Source organism: Manis pentadactyla, chromosome X (genome assembly GCF_030020395.1).
Source record: "Manis pentadactyla isolate mManPen7 chromosome X, mManPen7.hap1, whole genome shotgun sequence".
Lineage (NCBI taxonomy): Eukaryota > Metazoa > Chordata > Mammalia > Pholidota > Manidae > Manis > Manis pentadactyla.
This window is the reverse complement of record NC_080038.1, coordinates 1103447-1124281: the sequence shown is the minus strand read 5'-3', so window position 1 is coordinate 1124281 and position 20835 is coordinate 1103447. Positions and strand designations below refer to the sequence as shown.

The 20835-nt window shown below is 55.9% G+C and overlaps 2 protein-coding genes and 1 long non-coding RNA gene across 14 annotated transcripts in view; 2 read left to right on the top strand and 1 right to left on the bottom strand.

Annotated features, from left to right (window-relative positions):
* The window catches only part of LOC130682014 (uncharacterized), a 31838-nt gene extending 21879 nt beyond the window's left edge, over positions 1-9959 (bottom strand). For 2 of the 4 annotated variants that reach the window (XR_008995303.1, XR_008995304.1), the window contains exon 1: positions 9341-9959. This is a non-coding gene — a long non-coding RNA (uncharacterized LOC130682014). The remainder of the gene's footprint in view (positions 1-9340) is intronic. The other 2 variants (XR_008995301.1, XR_008995302.1) reach the window with 1 other exon arrangement.
* Positions 8763-17563, top strand: LOC118935954 (E3 SUMO-protein ligase ZBED1). Of its 7 annotated transcripts, none has more exons than XM_036932631.2 (2): positions 8763-8902; positions 14539-17563. In XM_036932631.2, the coding sequence occupies exon 2, from the start codon at positions 14592-14594 to the stop codon at positions 16674-16676; it is 2085 nt and encodes a 694-aa protein (XP_036788526.2). In that variant the 5' UTR covers positions 8763-8902; positions 14539-14591; the 3' UTR covers positions 16677-17563. The 7 variants fall into 7 exon arrangements, with proteins under 7 accessions (XP_036788526.2, XP_036788528.2, XP_036788533.2 ...); XM_036932633.2 differs by having other exon boundaries at positions 8765-8902; positions 14542-17563; XM_036932638.2 differs by lacking the exon at positions 8763-8902 and adding an exon at positions 9111-9332 and having other exon boundaries at positions 14542-17563.
* Positions 8769-20835, top strand: part of LOC118935956 (dehydrogenase/reductase SDR family member on chromosome X) — a 108305-nt gene continuing 96238 nt past the window's right edge. For 2 of the 3 annotated variants that reach the window (XM_036932641.2, XM_036932643.2), the window contains exon 1: positions 8769-8902. In XM_036932641.2, the coding sequence (XP_036788536.1) occupies positions 8794-8902 (109 nt within the window). In that variant the 5' untranslated portion in view covers positions 8769-8793. The remainder of the gene's footprint in view (positions 8903-20835) is intronic. The other variant, XM_036932642.2, reaches the window with a different exon arrangement.

Below are 20835 nucleotides of genomic sequence, written 5' to 3'. Positions count from 1 at the left end.
AGAGGCTACAAACAACAGCCATTGTCATCTTTCTGGAGGCCTGGCCACTTTCTGCACCGTCTCTCCACTCACACCACCCACATCTATAGCAACAGTTGCTCCCATCATTTTGCAAAGGGGGAAACCGAGGCACAGAAACGTCAGCAGCTTCCTGGAAGTCACTGGGCAGCAAGGCGTGGCTGGTGAGTTCTATCCTCAGCCATCCAGCTCCACAACTCTTGCTCTTTCCCACCAGAATGACACCAGCTCTTAGAAATCAAGGCCCGCTGCTTGGTTTTGGTAGCAGAGAGAAAGGCGCCTAGACCCACAGTCTGTGCACCACGGTGTGGGATTTTGAGCGCTCTCCTACGGAACAATGAACAGCCCAAGGCTGGGAGGTGGTCGTGGGTTTTCCAACTTGGGGGTTGGGCATGGGACACATTTCTCCCAAACTCCTCCATCTTGCCCTCTTCTCTTCCTACACAACTTGGCCCCAAGTACCGTTGGCCTCGTACAAAAATCCCAGTGTTCACATGCACGCTCGAAGCCCTACGGCAGCCTAGTGAATCCGGGTGACATACGTCCGCTTTGATTCTTGTGACCCTCCAGCAATGAATGATCAGGACCTATAGGGCACACGGAGTAATTTCAGGGACCAAGACTGCAGGAAATAAATGCTCCCAGGAAAACAGGGACCAAACAAAGACACAAGATGATTGTAAGGAGAACAATCATAGTAACAAATAAGCACGTTGCAGATAATTAACTAACTTCCCAAGCCGCCAGCGCTGACCTCTCCCTCCCTAGATGTTCAAGGAAACAGTCAGATAGTTCTCCTCAGGAAAGGGTCTTACGTCCATGTTATAGACACAAAGAGGATAAAGTCACACGAATAGGACTGTGCAAACGGGGTGAAAAACGGCCCCCTGGGAAATAGGGGTGGGGGTCATGATTCAGAGAAAAGCTGTCAAGTGCAAGAATTTAAGCAATGACTTTTCAGACCTCAGATGCCAGAGAGGAACACTTCACTTTAGAATTCTCGCAGGTGTGGAAGACATCCCAGGACTTCAGGTCTCCCTAGATTTTATACACTCGACACACGAGAGTGTAAGGGGACGAAAGGTTTGCTTATCATTCAACTTCTGTGAAGTTGTACTATCGCCTGCGGGACGGTCAGCGCTAAAAGCCAACAGGATTGAAATTAAAAACCCGACTTTCAGAAAACAATGTGGGGCAGAAACTAAAATGCGCTGTCACCGTTAGCTGTTTAATGCACACTTGCAATGAAAGCAAGCAGAGGATTTTACGTGGGGTTCGGTGTCTTGTCTTGGCGGCACGGCGTCTCACACAACAGCCCCTTTTGCAGAACACACCGCACCCAGCAGTCCACTAAGGGCGGCTTCAGATGCACGGGGCTTGCTTTGTCCTGCTCATCCCAAGGGCAGAAAATAAGATGCGATCGCAGATTCAGAAACAGATTTCAAAGGCACCCTCTCTTGCTTTCCCCCAGACACTTCAGAGACACCCGGTATTCCGTGTACACCCACAGAGGCACCACACAGGGTGCCTGACAGCTGCTTCCAGAATTAAGGTCCACAAAGGGCCCATAAAACAAACAAACAAACCAAAAATCTCTACAGGGCTCATCGCTTCTAATTTTGTAAGCAGAGTCACGCAGAGATTCTCAAAGAACATGAGAATGTGACCAGCCTTCCCTGAGATTCCGGGTGAGAAACACCAGGAGGGTTGACATGGAGAGAGGAGAATTTACGGTCATGAGGATGGAGGTCACGGGGTCTTGCCTTGTCTTGGATGAACACCAGGTGGGGAAGGGCTACTTTGGGAGGACCTTCTCCCCTACATGCCTTTTTATTCCTTGTTCCACATGCATGAGAACAAAGCCGTCTCCTGAGGAATATGGGGACTTCTCAGGTTCTTGGAATATAATTTCACAACCCCCGTGTAACGTCTCCAAGGCCACCCCCACTTCTGATGCCATATGCAACCCCTGGGGTCCCCAAATCACCTGAGGTTCAAAGATGCACCATAAGGTCACAGAGAACTCCGCAGAGCTGCTCGGGTCTGGTTATGGGGTACCGTGGAAGGACACAGAATAAAACTCTAACGGCAGAAAGCAAGCTTGGCATCTCTGTTTCACAGTTTATCTGTCCTCTTTGCTGCCTTAATCTTTGGGTCAAACAGCTCCCGCTCTGCCCTGCAGCCCTGCACGTCGGCTTGTGGATCATGCAGACTAATTTTGCTCATAGCTGGGGAGTTCTGTACGCAGCCCCTCACCCAAAGCTTGCCTCCCTGGAGGAGAGAGGGACCTATGCACACAAATAATGCCACCCGGTCAAACATTTACGGGAACATCATGAGCAGACCTGGGTGGACGAGAATCAACTGACCAGGGACACTGAGTTTCACAAATGACTTCAGACCCTCGCTGGCATCAGAGGTTTGCAGTCTGTCACGTCCCGGCCTCAGCCCCCTGCTGCTCCCCTTTTCTGTAGCATACAAGAAGCTGGAAATCAATTCTGGGTTAAGGTGGGGCTTTAGGATATGAGCCCACCATCTCCTCGGACTGCTGGCTTTTCAAATATAGTCGCTTTATGAATAAACTAGCTTTCTTCGCCAACACCCTGCCTGTTGACTTATTGGCATGTCCTTCAGGGAGTGGTGTGAGCTTGGACTCTGCTATAAATCTGTTTTGGATTCAGTTACAAAAAATTTCTGGCAAGTGTGCACCATCCCTGCAGGACACAGGCTTTAAGCCACTGTCCAGGACTCCCAGGACACATCCAGGTGGTCCTGCCCCTGGGCTCGGCCTCCCTGTGGGTCCCTCCTGGGATTGCATGTCAGTGAGACCCTGGGACTCACCCTCCCTGCTGCACACCGAGCCCACCCTCCCAGTCATACTATCAGGGTTCAGTACCATGTGGATGTCTGGGGAAGCTCGGAGGGCCACCAGGCACCTTATGGGAGTACACACGACCCTCCTTATCCTGGGGGCCAGGCTTTTACAAAAGGTTGTTTGTCCCTGAACAGCTGGCTTTAGCTCCCTGCCAGGTTATGCAAGCATTCGGACAAGCTGTCACATCCTCCCATCAGACCCAAGGCCATGCTCTTGGGGCTACATAGCCTGTCCCTGGGGCGGGTCACCAGGTGCCCGAGTGCAGCCCCAAGTGGATTTGTCATTTGAGGAGCCCTCCTGCCCAGGGCTCTGAGTACACAACAGTTGATGTCATGTGACATCATGTTGGTCACCCCCAGACTCCAGTGTGGGAAATCCCTCCTGCACCCAGAGTGAAGTAGAGATGGTGAGAAACGCGCGCACACACACACACACACACACACACCCCAGAGTACAGAGGTAACAATCCCAATGAACTCTGGCTTCATCATTCATGAGAAGGAATCAGTCAGATACTTAAATGTTGCACCTATCAAGAGGCCAAAATGCTTGCTCCAGGCTTTAGCGGGACGCCTGTCTCCCTGCGAGTCTAGGGGCACCTGCCCATTTCTCCTCCTTCTGCTGGGCAACTACCTCGGGTACCTCCACGACCCCAATAAGGTTATCTCCGGAGGACATTCCGGCTCAGTGTCAATGGAATCCACGCCTTCATCAGATAATGCAAATGTCTGCGGATAAACCTGGGGGTCTGCAGGGCGCATGGGTCCTATTTCCTCATATGTAAGGATTTGAGGGCTCAAAACTGTGTCTGGCAGAATGGTAAGTGGAGTTTTTCCCCCTTTGGCATCTGTGTTGGGTGCCTAGGGCTCTCTTGAGAAAGCACCCCACATTGGGTGACTTGAAACAACAGAGATCTGTTGTCGCAGCGCCAGGAAGCCACAAGTCTGAAGTCAAGGCATGAGGGGGCCTGGTTCCTTCTGGCGGGTCTGAGAGATAATCCATTCCAGGCTCTCCCAGCTCTGGGGGAGGGGGGGCTGCCCACCATCCGGGTGTCCCTTTGTGCATGGATTTCTCATTCCCATCTCCACCTCCTCACATGGACTTCATCCTTCTGGGTCAGTCTCCAAACCTTCAGCCCTTCTGAGGACCCCCGTCATTGATACGGGGTCCAGGACTACCTTGGTGATGTCTGCAAAAGACCCCATTTCCAAGCAAGGTCCGATCCACGTGTATGGAGAGCTAGGATGTGGACACACCTTTCTGGAGGACACAATTCCACCTGCCACCCCACACAAGACTGAGGATGGCAACAGAAGGGATGACTGTGCGGACCCACAGGATGATGTCCAAGCTAAGGAGGCTGGGCTCAGCTCTGGTACCCAGCAGAGGGGTCCTCATCTCTGACCCAGGGGTCTCTCCCTCAGAGCTCTCCACCGGCCAAGCATCTCTGACCCCTGGGCCCACTTCTTAGATGTAAAAGGGAATGCGGACGAAAGGAAGAGAATGCATACAGGACACAAAGTGGGAGAAGATGGGCTGAAAATGCTGATTTGATGGTCAGTGTGTGCCGTGGACACTAAGAAGACCTGTAACAGAACTGAACGGAGCAAGGTCACGTGCACCCCTAGGAGCTACGGATATGGCGGAGGCAGGTGCTTCACTACATCCCGCTTTGGAAATATGCCGTGGCCCAGGTTGTGCATTGGGAAGTGTGATTATTTAAGACGTGCCCACAGAATTACGATTTCTGGATAGAGAAGGCCCTGAGGGTCGATGGTTGAGAATGCCACCTAAGACAGGACATGACTCTGCAATGATGCTGGCTTTTTCTTGAACTCATGACTTTATGCACCCTGAGGATTTTGTACAGGGATGTTTACAGATACACACAGACACCGTAAAAGCTGGAGGGATCTAAGATGCTGACGTGTTACATAAGACGGACGGACCGTGGATAATTCGGTTCAATACCATTCACGGTCTCATTCTGACGTCCACTGGGACCACCCAGTTTTATGCAGAGAGCACATGTTTATGAGGATTTCGTCTGTGCCTGCTGTGGAGACAGCCTTTACCTACACAGCCATGATACCCAGCCACGGGCCCAGTGGCTTTGAGGAATTAAATGCTGAAATAGAAAATATTGGTGCATAGGAAGGGCATCACCTGTAGGATGGGCTGGAGCGTCATGGTGAATTACGTACTCTTTGTATTAGCTAAGCCCTGGGTATTTATGGGGAATCTCCTATATGCAAAACATAACTGTTTGCATGAGGAAGAAGACAGAGGCCCCGTCTCCAGAGGGTAGGGTGGTCGCCCTGCTCCTTAGGACACCAGCGAGGTTGCTACTGGGGCTTCTCGACTGCAGGGACACTGGCAGGAGGGAGCCACTGAATGACCAGGCGTTGTCCCCAGGAGGTTGATCCATGAACACAAAGGTGCTCCTACTCAAACTCAGGCCCTGACCTGGCCACACTGCTGCTCAGAACGAAGCCAGCCCCACCAAACCCTCCCCGAGGACCGCCACCTCTCGGAAATGACTGCCCCACAGGGATGTTTCAGGATCTGTCCCCTCCAGGGCTGCCTGATGGACACCATGGCTTTTTCCATTAAAAAAAAAATACTGAAAATTGTATTTTACAACGGTGCTGGTAAGACGGCCAAGGAGCGTGCCTTATTCATATTCATCATGATTGTATTCTTGTTTTTCTGTCGGATTTGTAGGAAGTGACACTGAAAGCACCATCACAGACCCTGAGGAGGACTGTGAGCTCCTTGCCGTGTGCGAAGGGTGCTGGGTAGCAATGGTGATGTGGGCTCTGGGTCAATCAGATGGCTGCTCCCCCACCCTGCTGGGCCCCCACTTGGGGCCCTCTTCTGCCTCCCTTCCTTTTCCAGAGAGGATTTTCAGCCCTTGGTTGTCCCAGGTGAATCTACCTTAGTGGGAGCCATAAAGCCCTTGAAGGGACAGGAATTTGTAAACCCAACTACTAGCTACCCAAATGTGTGCATGCCCTGGACACTAAACAGACAACATTATATGGCACTAGGGACTTTGAAGGTGTAATTAAGGTATGGACCTCAAAATAGGGAGACCACCCTGGATTAACCTGCTGGGCCCATTCTAATCCCACGCGTCCTCGAAAGCAGAGAACTCCATCCGGCTGGAGACAGAAGGGGAAGTTGGATAAATTCCAAGTAGGAGACGAAGGGGACACTTGCATGGACCAGAGAGAGGCCGCTGGGAGGCAAGGGCTGTCCCTGTTGACAGACAGCAAGGAAACGCGGACTTTCCCCCTCCACAGCCCTGAGGAACTGGATTCTGCCAGCTGCCTGAATGAGACTGGAAACAGGTTCCCCCAAGTCAACCCTGTGGGAGCCCAGTGGGTGGATATCTTGATTTTGAGATGTTGAACAGCAGACCTCCATGGAGCTGGAATCCTAAATCCACAGCTCCAGAAACCACATTAAATACAGACACTTGGAGGGCGATGAGGCAGGAAGGGTTCTAGGTCTTGCCCCCAGGGGACAGATGGCCTGGCTTTGCATCCACAGGTAACATGCCTGGCAACTCGCCTTTCTGCTTTGGACAAACACCCAGAAATTCTTCCTCTCTCACGAAGGAGGGGCATGGAGGGCCCTGGTGGATTTTACTCCTAGAATCCTGGCTCTAGGGCCTTCTGATTTGGACACGGTGGGCCACGGCTCTTGTGGGAAACTCTTCAGGGTGGGTGATGGCTGCTGTGTCTTTCCCTCACGTTGTATGCTGGGTATAGCTGGCCAGGCCAGTCTGCCTGACACCCCCTTGTCTTCCAGGAATCCTGGGAAGGCTTCCCGGCCCCCGTTTCTTCTGCAGGACAGAGGGTTGCAAAGACCAGAGGGGTCCTTCCTAAGCCAGCCTTGGGTTGCACCAAGCAGCCCGGGATCTAGATGGGAACCCACTCCAGGCGGCCTCAGCGGAGGGTCGCCCCCTATAGCTGGGCTACATGCCCTTACAGCCAGGGCCGGTGGCTCCACTCCCTACGGGTGTGGGGTCAGCCTTCTGAAGGGTTGTGCAGGACTGTGTGATCCTGGGTCCTAGCTAGGCCCTGGTGGGGTCAGGGTGGGGATTCTCCATCCTGCATCTTGGCAGGGCGTGGGGGTAGCTGCCCGGGCGTGGGAGGGGTGCTGGACAGCCCAGCAGGTGTTAAGTGTAATGGGGCAAATGCAAGCTTGGTATGGCTGCCCCTGTGTTGCATGTTTTCTTTGTTGCCCTGACCTTTGGGTTGAATAATTTCTGCTCAGCCCTGCAGGCAGATATGTTAATCATTAGATAAATTTTTTCTTACAGCTCCTTTTCGCAAACAGCTTACCCCAAACGTGTCTCTCCCAAGGAGATAGGGAAATATGCATAAATATAATGATGTCCTGTCAAAGATTTACGGGAACATCGTGATCAGATTCATATCGCCAAGAGTCAGCTAACCAGGGACACGGACTTTCACAACTGTCCTTGGACTCTCTGGCACCCAGAGGTCTCCAGCCATCTGTGACCTCTCAACCTCAGCGCCCTCCAGCTCCCTAACACGGGGCTTTAGGAGTTGCTCCACCATCTCCTTGTTCGCGGACTGTCCCCATAAAGTGTCTTTCCTGGCCCCAACACGTCGTGTCTGGACTTACTGGCCTGTCCAGCGGGCAGTGGCCCGAGCTTGGACTCTGTAACATGGGGGCCCCAGAATGGAGTGGGGGTGGGGTCTATGGTCTGGGGTGCCTGTCTCAGAGCACCAGCAGGGTCCCAGGGTCTGTCCAGGCTGGAATGGGGGACACGGGTACAGGCGGGTGGCAGGTTGGGCTGGGGTGGGGAGGCTGGTCGGGCTCTGTCTGCTGTGGGCGGGAGCCTGGGCCTGGGCGGGGTTTGGGGTCTGCAATGCAGGCAGGGGGAGAGGCATGTGTCTTGGGTCTGGTGCGTGTCTGGGCCTGGGGTCCGGGCAGGGGTCTGGATCCTGGTGTGTTGGGTCCTATTCGGGGTCTGAGTTGCGGACCCGGGTCCGGGTTGGGGTCCCAGGTCTGGTTTGGGGTCTGGGTGAGGGTCCCGGGTCTGGTTCAGGGTGTGGGTCCGGGACCTGGGTTCCGGTCAGGATCCTGGGTCCAGTTCGGGGTCTGAGTCAGGGTCCCGAGTCCGGTTCAGGGTCTGGGTCGGGGTCCCTGGTCCGGTTTGGGATCTGGATCTGGGTCCCGGTCGGGATCCTGGGTCCGGTTTGGGGTCTGAGTCAGGGTCCCATGTTCGGTTCGGGGTCTGGGTCGGGATCCCGGTTGGGATCCTGGGTCCGGTTCTGGGTCTGGGTCCAGTTCGGGGTCTGAGTCAGGGTCCCAGGTCCGGCTCGGGGTCCCGGTTGGGATCCTGGGTCCGGTTCGGGGTCTGAGTCAGGGTCCCAGGTCCGGCTCGGGGTCCCGGTCGGGATCCTGGGTCCGGTTCGGGGTCTGAGTCAGGGTCCCAGGTCCGGCTCGGGGTCCCGGTCGGGATCCTGGGTCCGGTTCGGGGTCTGAGTCAGGGTCCCAGGTCCGGCTCGGGGTCTGGGTCTGGGTCCCGGTCGGGATCCTGGGTCCGGTTCGGGGTCTGAGTCAGGGTCCCGGGTCCGGGTCGGGGTCTGAGTCAGGGTCCCAGGTCCGGCTCGGGGTCCCGGTCGGGATCCTGGGTCCGGTTCGGGGTCTGGGTCTGGGTCCCGGTCGGGATCCTGGGTCCAGTTGGGGGTCTGGGCCAGGGTTCCAGGTCCAGTTCAGGGTCTGGTCCGGGCCCGGGTCCATCTGGGCGGCGGCGGCGGCGTGGCCCGGGAGGGGCGGGCCGCGCAGCGCAGCGCTTCCGCCTCCCCGGCCGGTCCGGGCGATCCCGCGGGCGGCGCGGAAGCGGCGGCCGGGCAGCCATGTCGCCTTTGTCTGCGGCGCGCGCGGCCCTGCGGGTCTACGCGGCGGGCGCGGCGGTGGTGGTGGCGCAGCTGCTGCGCCGCTGCCGCGGGGGCTTCGCGGAACCAGGTCAGGGCGGCGGGCGGGGGGGACGGCGGGTCGGGGGTCGGGGGTCGGCGGCGGGTCGGGCCCGGCGCTCCCCAGAACGGCGGCGGGGGCGCGCGAGCACCCCAGAGCCCCGCGCGCCCCCGCCCGCCGGCTCCTCCCCGCGCGCCCCGGGCCGGGGTCTCCGCTCGCGCGTCCCGCTCCGGGCCGGGCCCGGGTCCCCGCGCGCGCCGCGTCCCCCGCCGGTCCTGCAGCCGCGCGCCCCGCGGAGGAGGGGCTGCCTGCAGGCCCGGGGTCGCGCCGGGCGGCCTTCCCGGAAGGAGGCGCGCAGGGCGCCCCGCAGGCCGGAAGCGCGGAGCCGGGGGCCGTCAGCGGAGCCCCTCGACGACCTCGGACCCCCACCCCGGCGTCGGGACCCTCTCGGGACCCCGGGATGCGGATCTCCGCCCTGCTCGTACGTACGTGCCATTGCTGCCCCTGTTCACGCGCCCTGCAGCTGTGTGTTTACCGGGTGCAGGGACGCCCCTCACCCCGCCGCGGGTGACCCCCGGGGACGCTGTATTGTTGGGTGAAAAGTAGCTCTTTGCCAGAACCAAGTACCGAGCGCCAGGGGAGAGTGAGGTACCTGGTGGCCACGCCGTGCGCCCCCGGCCCGAGCAGTGGGCGGACCTGCCCTCCGACCGCCGGTCCCCGGAACAGCCGCTCCGCGCCCCTCAAGCGGTGGGCACCTCTCGAGGCCTTGGTTTCCCCACGACTGGGTGGGGGCCCGGGCCACCCTCTGCGGGCAGCAGCAGCTCCGGGTAGGACTAGGTACTTAAAAATGAGCCGTGCAGGGAAGTGAAGCCCGGTGTTAGGGCGCCTGAGCCTTTCGTATTCTGATAACTGCAAGTTGGTATTTTTAACGCACTGACAAGGACTGGGACCGAATGGCCTGTGAGGCGCTGGAGGCCCGGACTGGAGGTGGCCGGGGCCACGTGCCCCTCGGAGCAGGAAGTGCATGTAAACAGGGCAGGACTGTGGGCAGGCGTCCCCGAGCGTTGGGACCGTGGAGGGAATGTGCACCCGAGCAATTGGGATTTCGCCCGTGGTGGTGGTGGAGGTGCTGGTGGGGGTGGTGGGGAGGGTTACCCAGCCCTTCAGATGCTCGCGGAAAAGACAGAATCACTGCAGAATGGGATTGAAACTCGGTGCCACGTGACTGCAGCAAACTGCTGCTCTTGAAGCTGGGTGGCGGTGCGTCTCCTAAACTCGGGGCTTGCAATCCGCTTTCCACTTGTTGATTTAAAAAACGAAAAGGCGTTAACATGCAAATGGCCCATGAAGTCATGTGCCCAAGGCTGTGCCTAGTCCCACGCCTTTGGGTGGCGTTCACTGTGTGTAAACATGAGAGTCTCTAGCTGACTGGAAGCAAACCGCCGCCTGCCTGGTGCGTTCTAAATGATTCTGGGTACAGCTGGGGAGACATACCTTCTGTTATCTTGCTGGAGGTCAGAGTTCCAAGTGCCACCTTCCCCTCCCTTTTGAGTTCTTTCTGGTTTGCTCTTAACTGAACTTAACTTTTGGGAGGAGCCTTTGAACTTCGCCCCCGGCATCAAGCTAAACAGTAACCAAGGCTCCGTTCCCTATTTCACCCTGCAAAGTAGCTGCCTTTCATTTTCTTAACCTTTAGGAAACGACCAGGTTTCCTAAATGTGCAGGGGCAGGCACGATGCACAGTTATTGCACTTAGATAATGGGAAGAAAGGAGGAGTAACATGCTAATGTATGTTGTCCTCGATGTTAACATTTATCAAAATTTGTTCCTTAAACCCAAAAGTGTTACGCGTTCATGATGGATGTCGGTCCTACTTTTGCAGAGATGGTTTTTAAGGCAAGGGAGACTTTCTGAGCGACAGGTCAGTTCCACATTCACGTTCTCTCTATCCACATGGCCCAGACGTGTGGCTGTTGGTCAGATGTTTAAAATAGGGGACTTCGGTACTGCATTCAGCGTCTTCATGGGACATTTCAACTCAGACACAGGCCTGAACCTGTTGAACGTTGTCCTGTTGCGTTAGGACCCTCTGGTGCCACTGCTGTTGTAAATTCAGTTTCTCGGATGTGTGCGTGAGTTTGGAAAAGGAGAGGAAATCATGTTCTGGTATTGCCCAGAATTGTCCTTAAAAGTGCTGTTGGAAATAGGAGGCAGGCTTTCTGGCACGGAAAATGAACTTGTCGTTCGTTCCTGTATAGGTAGAGTGAGCACCCACCCCAAAATATGTCCGCCAGCTCTCTTATAAAGCTATTTTAGGATGGGGGCTCCAGTTTTGTGAACAACAGGCGATCTTGGGTTTGGCATGAGGCCACTTATGTGTGGGTGTTTTTGGAGATGTGTGACAGTTTTTTTTTTTTTTAATGCTTATTTTTATTTTCTTATTTTTTTATTTTTATGACTTAAAAACATTTTTTATTTGGAGGTACATACCAAAAATGCACAAATTTTAGTGTACAGTTTGATGTCTTTTCACATGCATATGCCCTCATGTAACCATCACCCAGATCAAGATACCAAACATTCTTACCAATATCTTTCCCCAGATCTGTGACAATTTGATAAAACATTTTCCTTTCTGTAGCTTACTTTATTGTACGAGCAAAAAGTATATAATATATATACCATCCAAAACATGGGTTAATTGACTGTTTATGTTATCCATAAGGCTTCCCATTCAGCAGTAGGCTATTCGTAGTTACATTTTGGGGGAGTCAAGAGTTGCATGGGGATTTTTGATGGCTTGGGGTCAGCGCCTCTAACTCCTCTGGTGTGCAAGGGTCAACTGCACCGGGTTTTAGAGAAAGTTACTTTTCATTGGTTTTATGCACATGAGCCATTGTATTAACTGAAGTTTTCAAACGTCATCAATTTAGGCTTCCTTTAGACCTTTGGTTTATGGGATTATACCTGTCCGTGTTTACCCTCTTAGGCATTAAAATAAAAATTCAAAATGTACTTAAACCTGTATGTAAAATAGCCATAACAAGCCAATTGCCCATTACTCATAGCAGCCAAAAATTATAGCATTATTTTTTTTCATACAAAGAATAACTATATTCTGCAAAATGGAAAACATTTGTGGAAAGAGTGGCTGTGGTGTAAGTCATTGACAGGCTCTGGGATTACCTTCTGTGCCCTCTGCTGCTTCCTCCCACGTTTTGGGGGATGTTTGGATCCAAAAGGGTCAAGAAGACCGGGCTGCTCTCAGCAGACCCATCACTGGAAAAGGCAGGCGCTCAACGGGACCTTTGGGAGGTCTTGGGGACGGTCCCCCAGAGGTGTGTGGACAGGCCCTCTAAGGATACCTGGTAAAAGGCTGCTCAGAAGAAACCTTTGTCTGTGACCCTGTTGGAAGCCTGCCCCAGACCATGGACACCCAGTGGAAGGCCCTCTGCCTGGCTGTGCTGATGGGAAGCCCCCCTGGCACACATGGCCTTCTTCCCTGGGGGTCCCTGAGATGGTCTGCAGTGAAGGGCACAATTCCCAGCGGAGGGCCTCTGAATGCAGCCACGTTGCCAGTGGCCCTTCATGCTTTGTGCGCAAAACCTCTCCAGGTGCTGACATCTCTTTCAGCCAAAATAATAATAAAAGTAGTGAAAAAATCAGCCAGAATATTAACAATAATGATTATAATGCCAGCTGAAATGATAATAAAATACTAACAGCCAAACGAATCATAGTAATAATATATCAATCAAGATAATAGAGCCAGAATAACAATCCTAATAGTCATCCTGAATAATAATAATCCTAATAGTGAATAAATAAGTAAATAGGAATAAATAAGTCGTACATTGCAGTACTGATAATAGTGACAGACCCAATTGTGTTGCTTTGGTCAGGGTTCCGACCCGTGACCTTGCCTGCCTTTTCTGCATCCAGGTACCCCATTCTTCCCTCATATGGCTGCACACGGTGCAGCCTTGGGGGGCTCCTGTTTCTGTCTCAGATGCCCTCCATCTGCCCTGCACACTCTTGGGTCATCTGGAGTTGGTCACAGCAGCGATGTCCTTGTGCTCCTCCATGGCTACCATTTACCCGGCCCGTTGTGGCATCTCCCTGAAAAGTGGACTGCAAGCCAGCATGGCATGGCCGACTGTGAGGACCTGGGGGCATTCAGAGACTCCTCTCCGGCACCGAGGGAGATGGGGACCCTTGATACCTTTTGTTCCATCCTTGTCATTTGGAGTGATGTGAGGCGGCTCTAACAAAGAACCAGGTGGCTTAAGACACAGGAATCACCCTCCCCAGCTCTGGAGACCAGATGTCTGAGGTCCGGGTGGGGCAGGGCTGAGTTCCCTCCACAGGCGCCAGGGGAGGCTCCTTCCTGCCTCTGCCAGTGTCTGGGGGCTCCAGGCGGCCCTGGGCCTGTGGCCACATCTCTCCTGTATCTGCCTCCATCTCCATGTGGCATCTCCTCTGTGTGTCTCCTCTTACATCTCTTAGGAGGAAACCTCATTGCATTTAAGGCCACCCCTTAATTGCAATCCAGGACCACCTCATCTCAGATCCTTCCCTCCATCCCATCTGCAGAGACCCTGTTTCCAGATAAGTTCCTGTTCCCAGGTACTGGAAGGACATGAATTTTGGGGATACTGTTCAACCCACCCTAGTCCTTATCAAGATTAGGCTCTCAACATATTCCTGATGCTGAGAAAATGGCTGGTTAGTGCACTTTGTCTTTTTACGCCACCCCCTTGTCTCCCCCACCCAGTGCTCAACAGTGGGTTGAAAGCTTCCAGAATTAAGACACCTTTTATGAAAATCCAGGTGACTTCTTGGGCATCCCAGCCCTGATTGGCAACGCCAAGGGACTGGACATGTGGGAATCCTGGGGGGGCTGACTTGTCGGTCCCCAAAACGGCCTTGCTGAGATCCGCACGATGCTGGCACCTGTGTGCAGCAGATGTGAATTTCTGCATGTGCATGTGACTGCCCACATGTCACCTTCTGTGATGGGCATTTGGGCACGTTCCAGGGATGGAGAAATCTATCGCTCCAGTATGGTCACCTTCTGCGGGGTACACCCATGTTAAAGCGTGCAACGTGCAGAATGTCATCATTTTAACCCGTAAAATTTGGGAAAAGCTTTAGTGCCTCGTTGGCCACGTAAAGACCCCTTGGGCCCAATGAAGGCCTCGCTTTTGCATCTTGAATGGCTTGGCCACGCTGAGCTGTGCGCCGTGCGTTTTTGTAGCAACGCGGTTTAAGGTTCTTGGCGTGGCAGTGCGTGAACGTGGGGGTATGCTCGTGAGCTCACGCACCCAGCAGGTGGCTTCCCCGGAAACGACCCCAGCCGGCTGGTGGTGCTGGCTGGGTCGGCCTCTTAGAGCAGGCGGAGGCACACAGCTGACGTGAGGAAGTTCTTTAAGTCATGCAAAGAAATCCAAAACAGTGCATGGTTTCAGACGCATGGAGTCGCCGCCTCCTTAGGACCGGCCTGGACTGAAAAGGGTGCCGGTCGGTCAGACTCTCCCCTTCGCTCGGCAGACGCCTTGCACCCAGACTGGTGGCCTTTTGGGTCCTGTGTGCCCTGGTGTCACGGCAGGCCGGCTTCTGCGTGCTTGCTCGCTCAGGGCCGCGTGCCTGCGTGCCATCTGACGCTGTTTCTCTCGCTGCTTCTTAGCAGGTGCTAAGGAATGAGCACGGGGGCCGCAGGCCGGCCGCGGCCGAGGAGCCATGGACAGCAAAGGCCTGGACGCCTCCCCGACGGACCTCAAGCTAGTGGCCCACCCGCGCGCCAAGAGTAAAGTGTGGAAGTACTTCGGCTTCGACACCGACGCGGAGGGATGCATCCTGCAGTGGAAGAAGATTTACTGTCGCATCTGCATGGCGCAGATCGCCTACTCCGGGAACACCTCCAACCTGTCCTACCACCTGGAGAAGAACCACCCGGAGGAGTTCTGTGAGTTCGTCAAGAGCAACACGGAGCAGATGCGCGAGGCCTTCGCCACCGCCTTCTCCAAGCTGAAGCCCGAGTCCTCGCAGCAGGCCGCGCAGGACCCGCTGGTCGCCAAGGCCGGCCACGGGCAGGAGAGCAAGAGACAGCAGGAGCTCACGGCCGCCGTCGTCAGCCTCGTCTGCGAGGGGCTGTACCCCGCCTCCATCGTGGACGAGCCCACCTTCAAGGCGCTGCTGAAGACAGCCGACCCCAGGTACGAGCTGCCCGGCCGCGCGTTCTTGTGCAGCAAGGCCATCCCCGAGAAGTACGGCGCGGTGCGCGAGGTGGTCCTCAAGGAGCTCTCGGACGCCTCGTGGTGTGGCATCTCCACGGACACGTGGCACAGCGAGAGCCAGAACAGGGCCTATGTCACGCTGGCCGCGCACTTTCTGGCCGGTGGCGCGGCCCACTGCCTGTCCGTGGGCTCCCGCTGCCTGAAGACGTTCGAGGTGCCTGAGGAGAACACGGCGGAGACCGTCACCCGGGTGCTGTACGAGGCCTTCGTCGAGTGGGGCATCAGCACCAAGGTGTCCGGGGCCACCTCGGACTGCGGGAAGGACGTGGTGAAGGCCTGCTCCCTGCTGGACATCTCCGTGCAAATGCCCTGCCTCGGGCACACGTTCAACGCGGGCATCCAGCAGGCCCTGCAGCTGCCCAAGCTGGGCGGGCTGGTGGCCCGCTGCCGCAGGCTGGTGGAGTACTTCCAGCAGTCCGCGGTGGCCACGTACATGCTCTACGCAAAACAGAAGCAGCAGCACGTGGCCCACTGCATGCTCGTGAGCGACCGCGTGTCCTGGTGGGGGAACACGCTCGCCATGCTGCAGCGTCTCAGGGAGCAGCAGTTTGTCATCGCCGGCGTGCTCGTGGAGGACAGCAACAACCACCACCTGATGCTGGAGGCCAGCGAGTGGAGCACCATTGAGGGGCTGGTGGAGCTCCTGCAGCCCTTCAAGCAGGTGGCCGACGTGCTGTCCGCCTCCAAGTACCCAACCATCAGCATGGTGAAGCCCTTGCTGCACATGCTTCTCAACACCACCCTGAACGTCAAGGAGACAGACTCCAAAGAGATCAGCATGGTCAAGGAGGTGATCGCCAAGGAGCTCATCAAGACTTACCAGGAGACCCCCGAGATCGACATGTTCCTCAACGTGGCCACCTTCCTGGACCCCCGCTACAAGAGGCTGCCCTTCCTGTCCGCGTTCGAGAGGCAGCAGGTGGAGAACAGGGTGGTGGAGGAGGCCAAGGGCCTCCTGGACAAGATCAAGGACGGCAGCTACCGGCCACCCGAGGACAAGATCTACACGCCGCCCGAGGAGCCCCCGGCGAAGAAGCCGGGGCTGGCGTCCACGCCGCCGCCCACCAGCGTCATCAACAGCATGCTGGCCGAGATCTTCTGCCAGACGGGCGGCGTGGACGACCAGGAGGAGTGGCACGCTCAGGTGGTGGAGGAGCTGAGCAACTTCAAGTCCCAGAAGGTGCTGGGACTCGGCGAGGACCCGCTCAAGTGGTGGTCCGACCGCCTGGCTCTGTTCCCCGTGCTGCCCCGGGTCCTGCAGAAGTACTGGTGCGTGGCGCCCACCCGCGTCTTCCCCGAGCGCCTCTTCGGCTCCTCGGCCAACGTGGTCAGCGCCAAGCGGAACCGGCTGGCGCCGGCGCATGTGGATGAGCAGATCTTCTTGTATGAGAACTTGCGTGGCGGCGCCGAGGCCGAGCCAGTGGATGAAGATGAGGGGGAATGGGGCCTGTACCACGAACCGGGCTTCCCCCTGGGGGATGCTGTGCACGGCGCCTTCTTCGGGGTCCGGGATGGCGGATTCATGTAGCTGCCACGGGGTTCCCTGTGGGACGCTTTGATGAAAACCCCGACCCCGTAGGTTGGCTTGTTGGCCGGCACCGGGAGACACCAGGAGAAGGAATCTCGTGGTGGACTTGCAGCTGTGTGCATAACTCTACTCCCAAACAAGCCGAGTTCTTCCCAGGGAGGAGGGTCTGGGTTACATCTGAAAAATACCAGACCTGCGGACGGATGGATGAACCCCCTTGCCTCCTGCCCCAGGCCGTGTGCAACCTGCAGGCAAGTCAATTGAATGAAGACACGTGTACCACCTGTTCACCTGAATGGGAACTTGGTCTCTAGGAAGCTCTGGGAAACATTCTCTGGCCACAGTGAGCAGATTGTAGGAGGCAAGCTTGGAACGACTTTTATTTTAACTGTTGGCCTTTCTTCAGCAGGGCCAAGGCCCGTGTTGGGTACCCCCCCTGCTCGGACACCCCCACGTGGAGAGGATGGTCTGTTGGGAGGCCCTTGGAGTAGGCAGGACCCATCTCAAGCCGTGGGCCGCCTTCTGTAAAGGAAAGCGATTCGCGGACTAGCTCAAGACCTTCTGCGTGTTCCCCGGAGCGTGGCCGCTGCATGGGCCGAGCGGCACTGTCTCCAAGACGTGTCCCCTCTCTGCTCCCAGGCCCCGAGATGCAGGTCCCACATTTATGACGCCAAAGGCATCCCCCCGCGTATTTCCTAAACATGCTGGCTTTTTCTGACTCTGTGAAACTGTGTGCCGCCCTGGCTGCCAGCCTCTCCGCGAGTCTTGCCTTTTTCACGAAGCCCATGGGCCACCAGGCCTCCTCCTCGCTGAGTTGGGTATCTGTTTAACGCTTTCGGGTTTGACTTTGTTCCATAAGGCCCAGAAATAAATGATCTCGTAATTTATTCGTCTGACGTGCGTTTCTCACACTGACGCTGTGTGTAAGCCGTCCCACCACGAGGCAGGTTTCCTGTTGTCATTCAGAAACTTTTCCAGGCCATGGAGAATTAAGTCCGTCTCCCTGTGTCCTGGGTCCCTGGAAATGATCTCAGTCATGCTGATTTTATGGATGGGTTTGCGTTGCGATATCAGTAAATTCGCCCACGGGGTACTGTCGTGCAAGGTCCGGGAGCCGTGATTTCCTTTGCTTTTGCACTGGCCTGCCTGTGTTGCTGGCATTTAACATTCGCATGCATTTTGAGTTTAAATGGGCTCATTTCTGGTCATGCGGACTGGTGATTCCATAGCGTCCTCCGTTCGCCTGTATGTAGATGTCCTCCTGATCCTTCACATGGGGTTGTGCAGACCTGGTTCCCACCCGGTACCTAGTTCTCGTATCTGGGCCTGCCCGGCGCTCGCCTAATCCAGGATGGTAGGGGTTTTATGCTTACATCTGTCTGTAGGGCCCTGAGTGTGAGCTCTGCATTCGGGGCAGGCCCAGGGAGGGTGGGAAATGCAGCAGCCACATTCAGTCAAGGCTTTCTTAGTGTTTGCAGGGAAGGGGGCAAAGGGCAGGAGGCCAGACCCCAGGACGTCAGCGGCCCCCTATTCTTGAGTGTGGGGCCTGGTGAGCCGGGGGGGCGGAGGCTGTGCACAGGAAGTCAGGCCCAGGGAGGCTGGGACTGCGGCTACACCTTGAATCCGGGGTCTGATTTCAGACATGCATCTGGTTCCCGGATACTTGGTGTTGAGGGAATCCTGGGGCTTCTGGCAGCTGCCCAGCAGCAACCACAGACCTTTGTCAGTAAGACAGTAAATATTTGTGGCCTGGTGGCCCACGGGATTCCCAAGACCCTTTCTTATGTGGGCCTGGCCGTGAGCCCATAAAGTCACACTCGAATTTTACGTGGGCATCAAATGTGACACTTGAATTTTACGTCATTTCTGTGTTGTGAAATATTTCTGCTCCTCTGGTCTCGGTTCAACCATTTGGAAGCATAGAACTCATGAGAACATACCTGTCCCAGGAAATCCAGGCCACCCGCCTTGGCCCGAGGCTTGCAGTGGCCCGACGTGGGTCCTGGTCCACTGGTCAGAGGAGCTCTGCTCTCTCCCCTCTGCCCCGGAGTCTGCACAGCTGTGCAGGTTTGAGAGGCACTGTGCACATCTCGGGCCCCGGCACCGTGTGCCTCCCTGTACGAGCCGCCTGCTTTGAGTTTGTGCTCGTGAATCATCCTGCGATGGCCAGGGGACGTCCCTGTGTCCTGTGGATGGTCCGTTAACAGCCTGGCAGGGAAGCCACAGTTCGTGCAGCTGCGAGGAGCTGTCCCTCCGTACGTGAGCTCACAAGGTGTGCAATCTCTGATGAGGTCCCACGCCAGGATGGGAATGTTCTGGGTGATGGGGCCTCCACGGCCTTCCCAGCTGCTGGTCCTGGGGCTGACATTTGGCTACACACGTGCATTTGCCTCCTGCAGGCGTGTGCAGGCCCCTGCGTGTGATCTGTCTAGTGTGGCCTCACCTGTGGCCTCATGGCCTCTGGCTATTGCTGTTAATCTGCTGAGTGAATTCTGGGAAGGCAGGAAGCTAAGATGGCATCAAGTCCGTTTGTGTGGGATTCTTAGCGTTTAAGTGGCTGCCAGCAGGGGCAGTCACAGGGGGCCCTCTCAGCCCTGACTTTCAGGAGTTATGTCTTCCTGAATCCTTTAATTGGGTCCCCTATTAATACTCTGTTCCCTGGCCAGGTTACTTTCAGGGTTCACAGGAGGCCAGGCTTCTGTCTTCCTGGCGTGTGCCCGCTCGGGAAGGTGGGTACTGCCAGGGGTCTTTGCCGTGAGACCCCACGCCCAGCAGCCCCGTCTGAGCACAGCCTGACCTGCTGACAGATCACGGGGCTGAGGGACCAGGTGCTGATGTCCCTTAGGGTGCAGGGTGATGCCGTGGGCTGAGAGCCCGTTTCTCCTGGTTTGGGGTGCCCTCTGCACATGTCCTGGACCCATATGTGGAAACGCTTTCTTCGGGAACTTGCGGCCCCCTGGGTCTCTGTCCCGGAAGTTGGACTGAATTCAGAATGGACGGAGTTTGATATTTCAGAGCTGTCTGGGTCCCCGGAACTCGTTTGCAGCTCTGTCTGGATGCACAGGCCGTTCTGTACTCCTGACTCATCTCACGTGGGGGCTGGGCTCCCAGCCGGACTCACCCTCATGCTAACCTCTAAACTTTGGCAGCCGAGTGCCCTGCAGGTGGATGGCATCTCCTGCTTGGTTTTGGGAGCCTCCAGACCCATCTCCTTCACCCGAGGTCCCTAGGCACACAGCCACCTCCATCCTGTTTGCACGTGGCCTTGAATCTCAGACGACCTCAAGTCCAGGTCCTGACCCTGGAAGGCTCCTCCTTGGCCAGGGACTCCCTTTCTGCAGACCCTGGTTCTCAACTGATGGCCGGCGGCCACAGCACAGAGGTGCCCTGCTTGCCAGAAATGCAGGCTGGGGGCCTCCTGGGACCTCCTGCATTCTCACTGGACCCCTGGGTGCCTGTGCACATCCAAGCTTTTTACCCTGTTCCCCAGGGTGGGGGCCCCATGTTGGGGTTGTACACCTGGGCGGGCATCTGCTCTGCATATACATCTGGGACGCCACCAAAATGCCTGCTAAGGAGACACACCATGCAAGGAAGCATTTTCTGCCTCTTGCTTTCCGGGTGGTCGGTTCAGCTACTCGATTGGCCCAAACTCATTAGACTTTTGGCTAAGGGGGATGGGACAGCCATGCCTTTTTCAGGGAGCACATGGCACATTGTGGGGAGCACATTCCTCAACACATTTCCTTGGAGCAACGGGCAGTCATCTGCTCGTCAGGAGGATGGAACCCCGTGACTCCACCGGGGACTTTGTGGGGGCCGTTTTCCTGAGTTTGGGGCACCAGATGCCTCTCATCAGAGATTCAGTTTGAAGTTCCCAGATGCCAGGCTTTATGAGTCATCTTGAGGCTCTTGTTTCTGGGAAGGTCATGGTGGGGTTTTCGAGGAAATGAGGTGGTGATTGGTGGCTAGACAGGGCAGAGAGAGCCCATCCGTGCACAGAATTGGGAACCCCTGCTTTGCTGTCAGCCAGTGTTTTAACTTACGTATGATTGTGCATTATATTTAGATGCATCGTGATTCAACTTATATAATTACATCAATGCCCAGGTTGTTATATTTGCACTAAACTTTATTCAAAGCATGGTTGCAATTGATA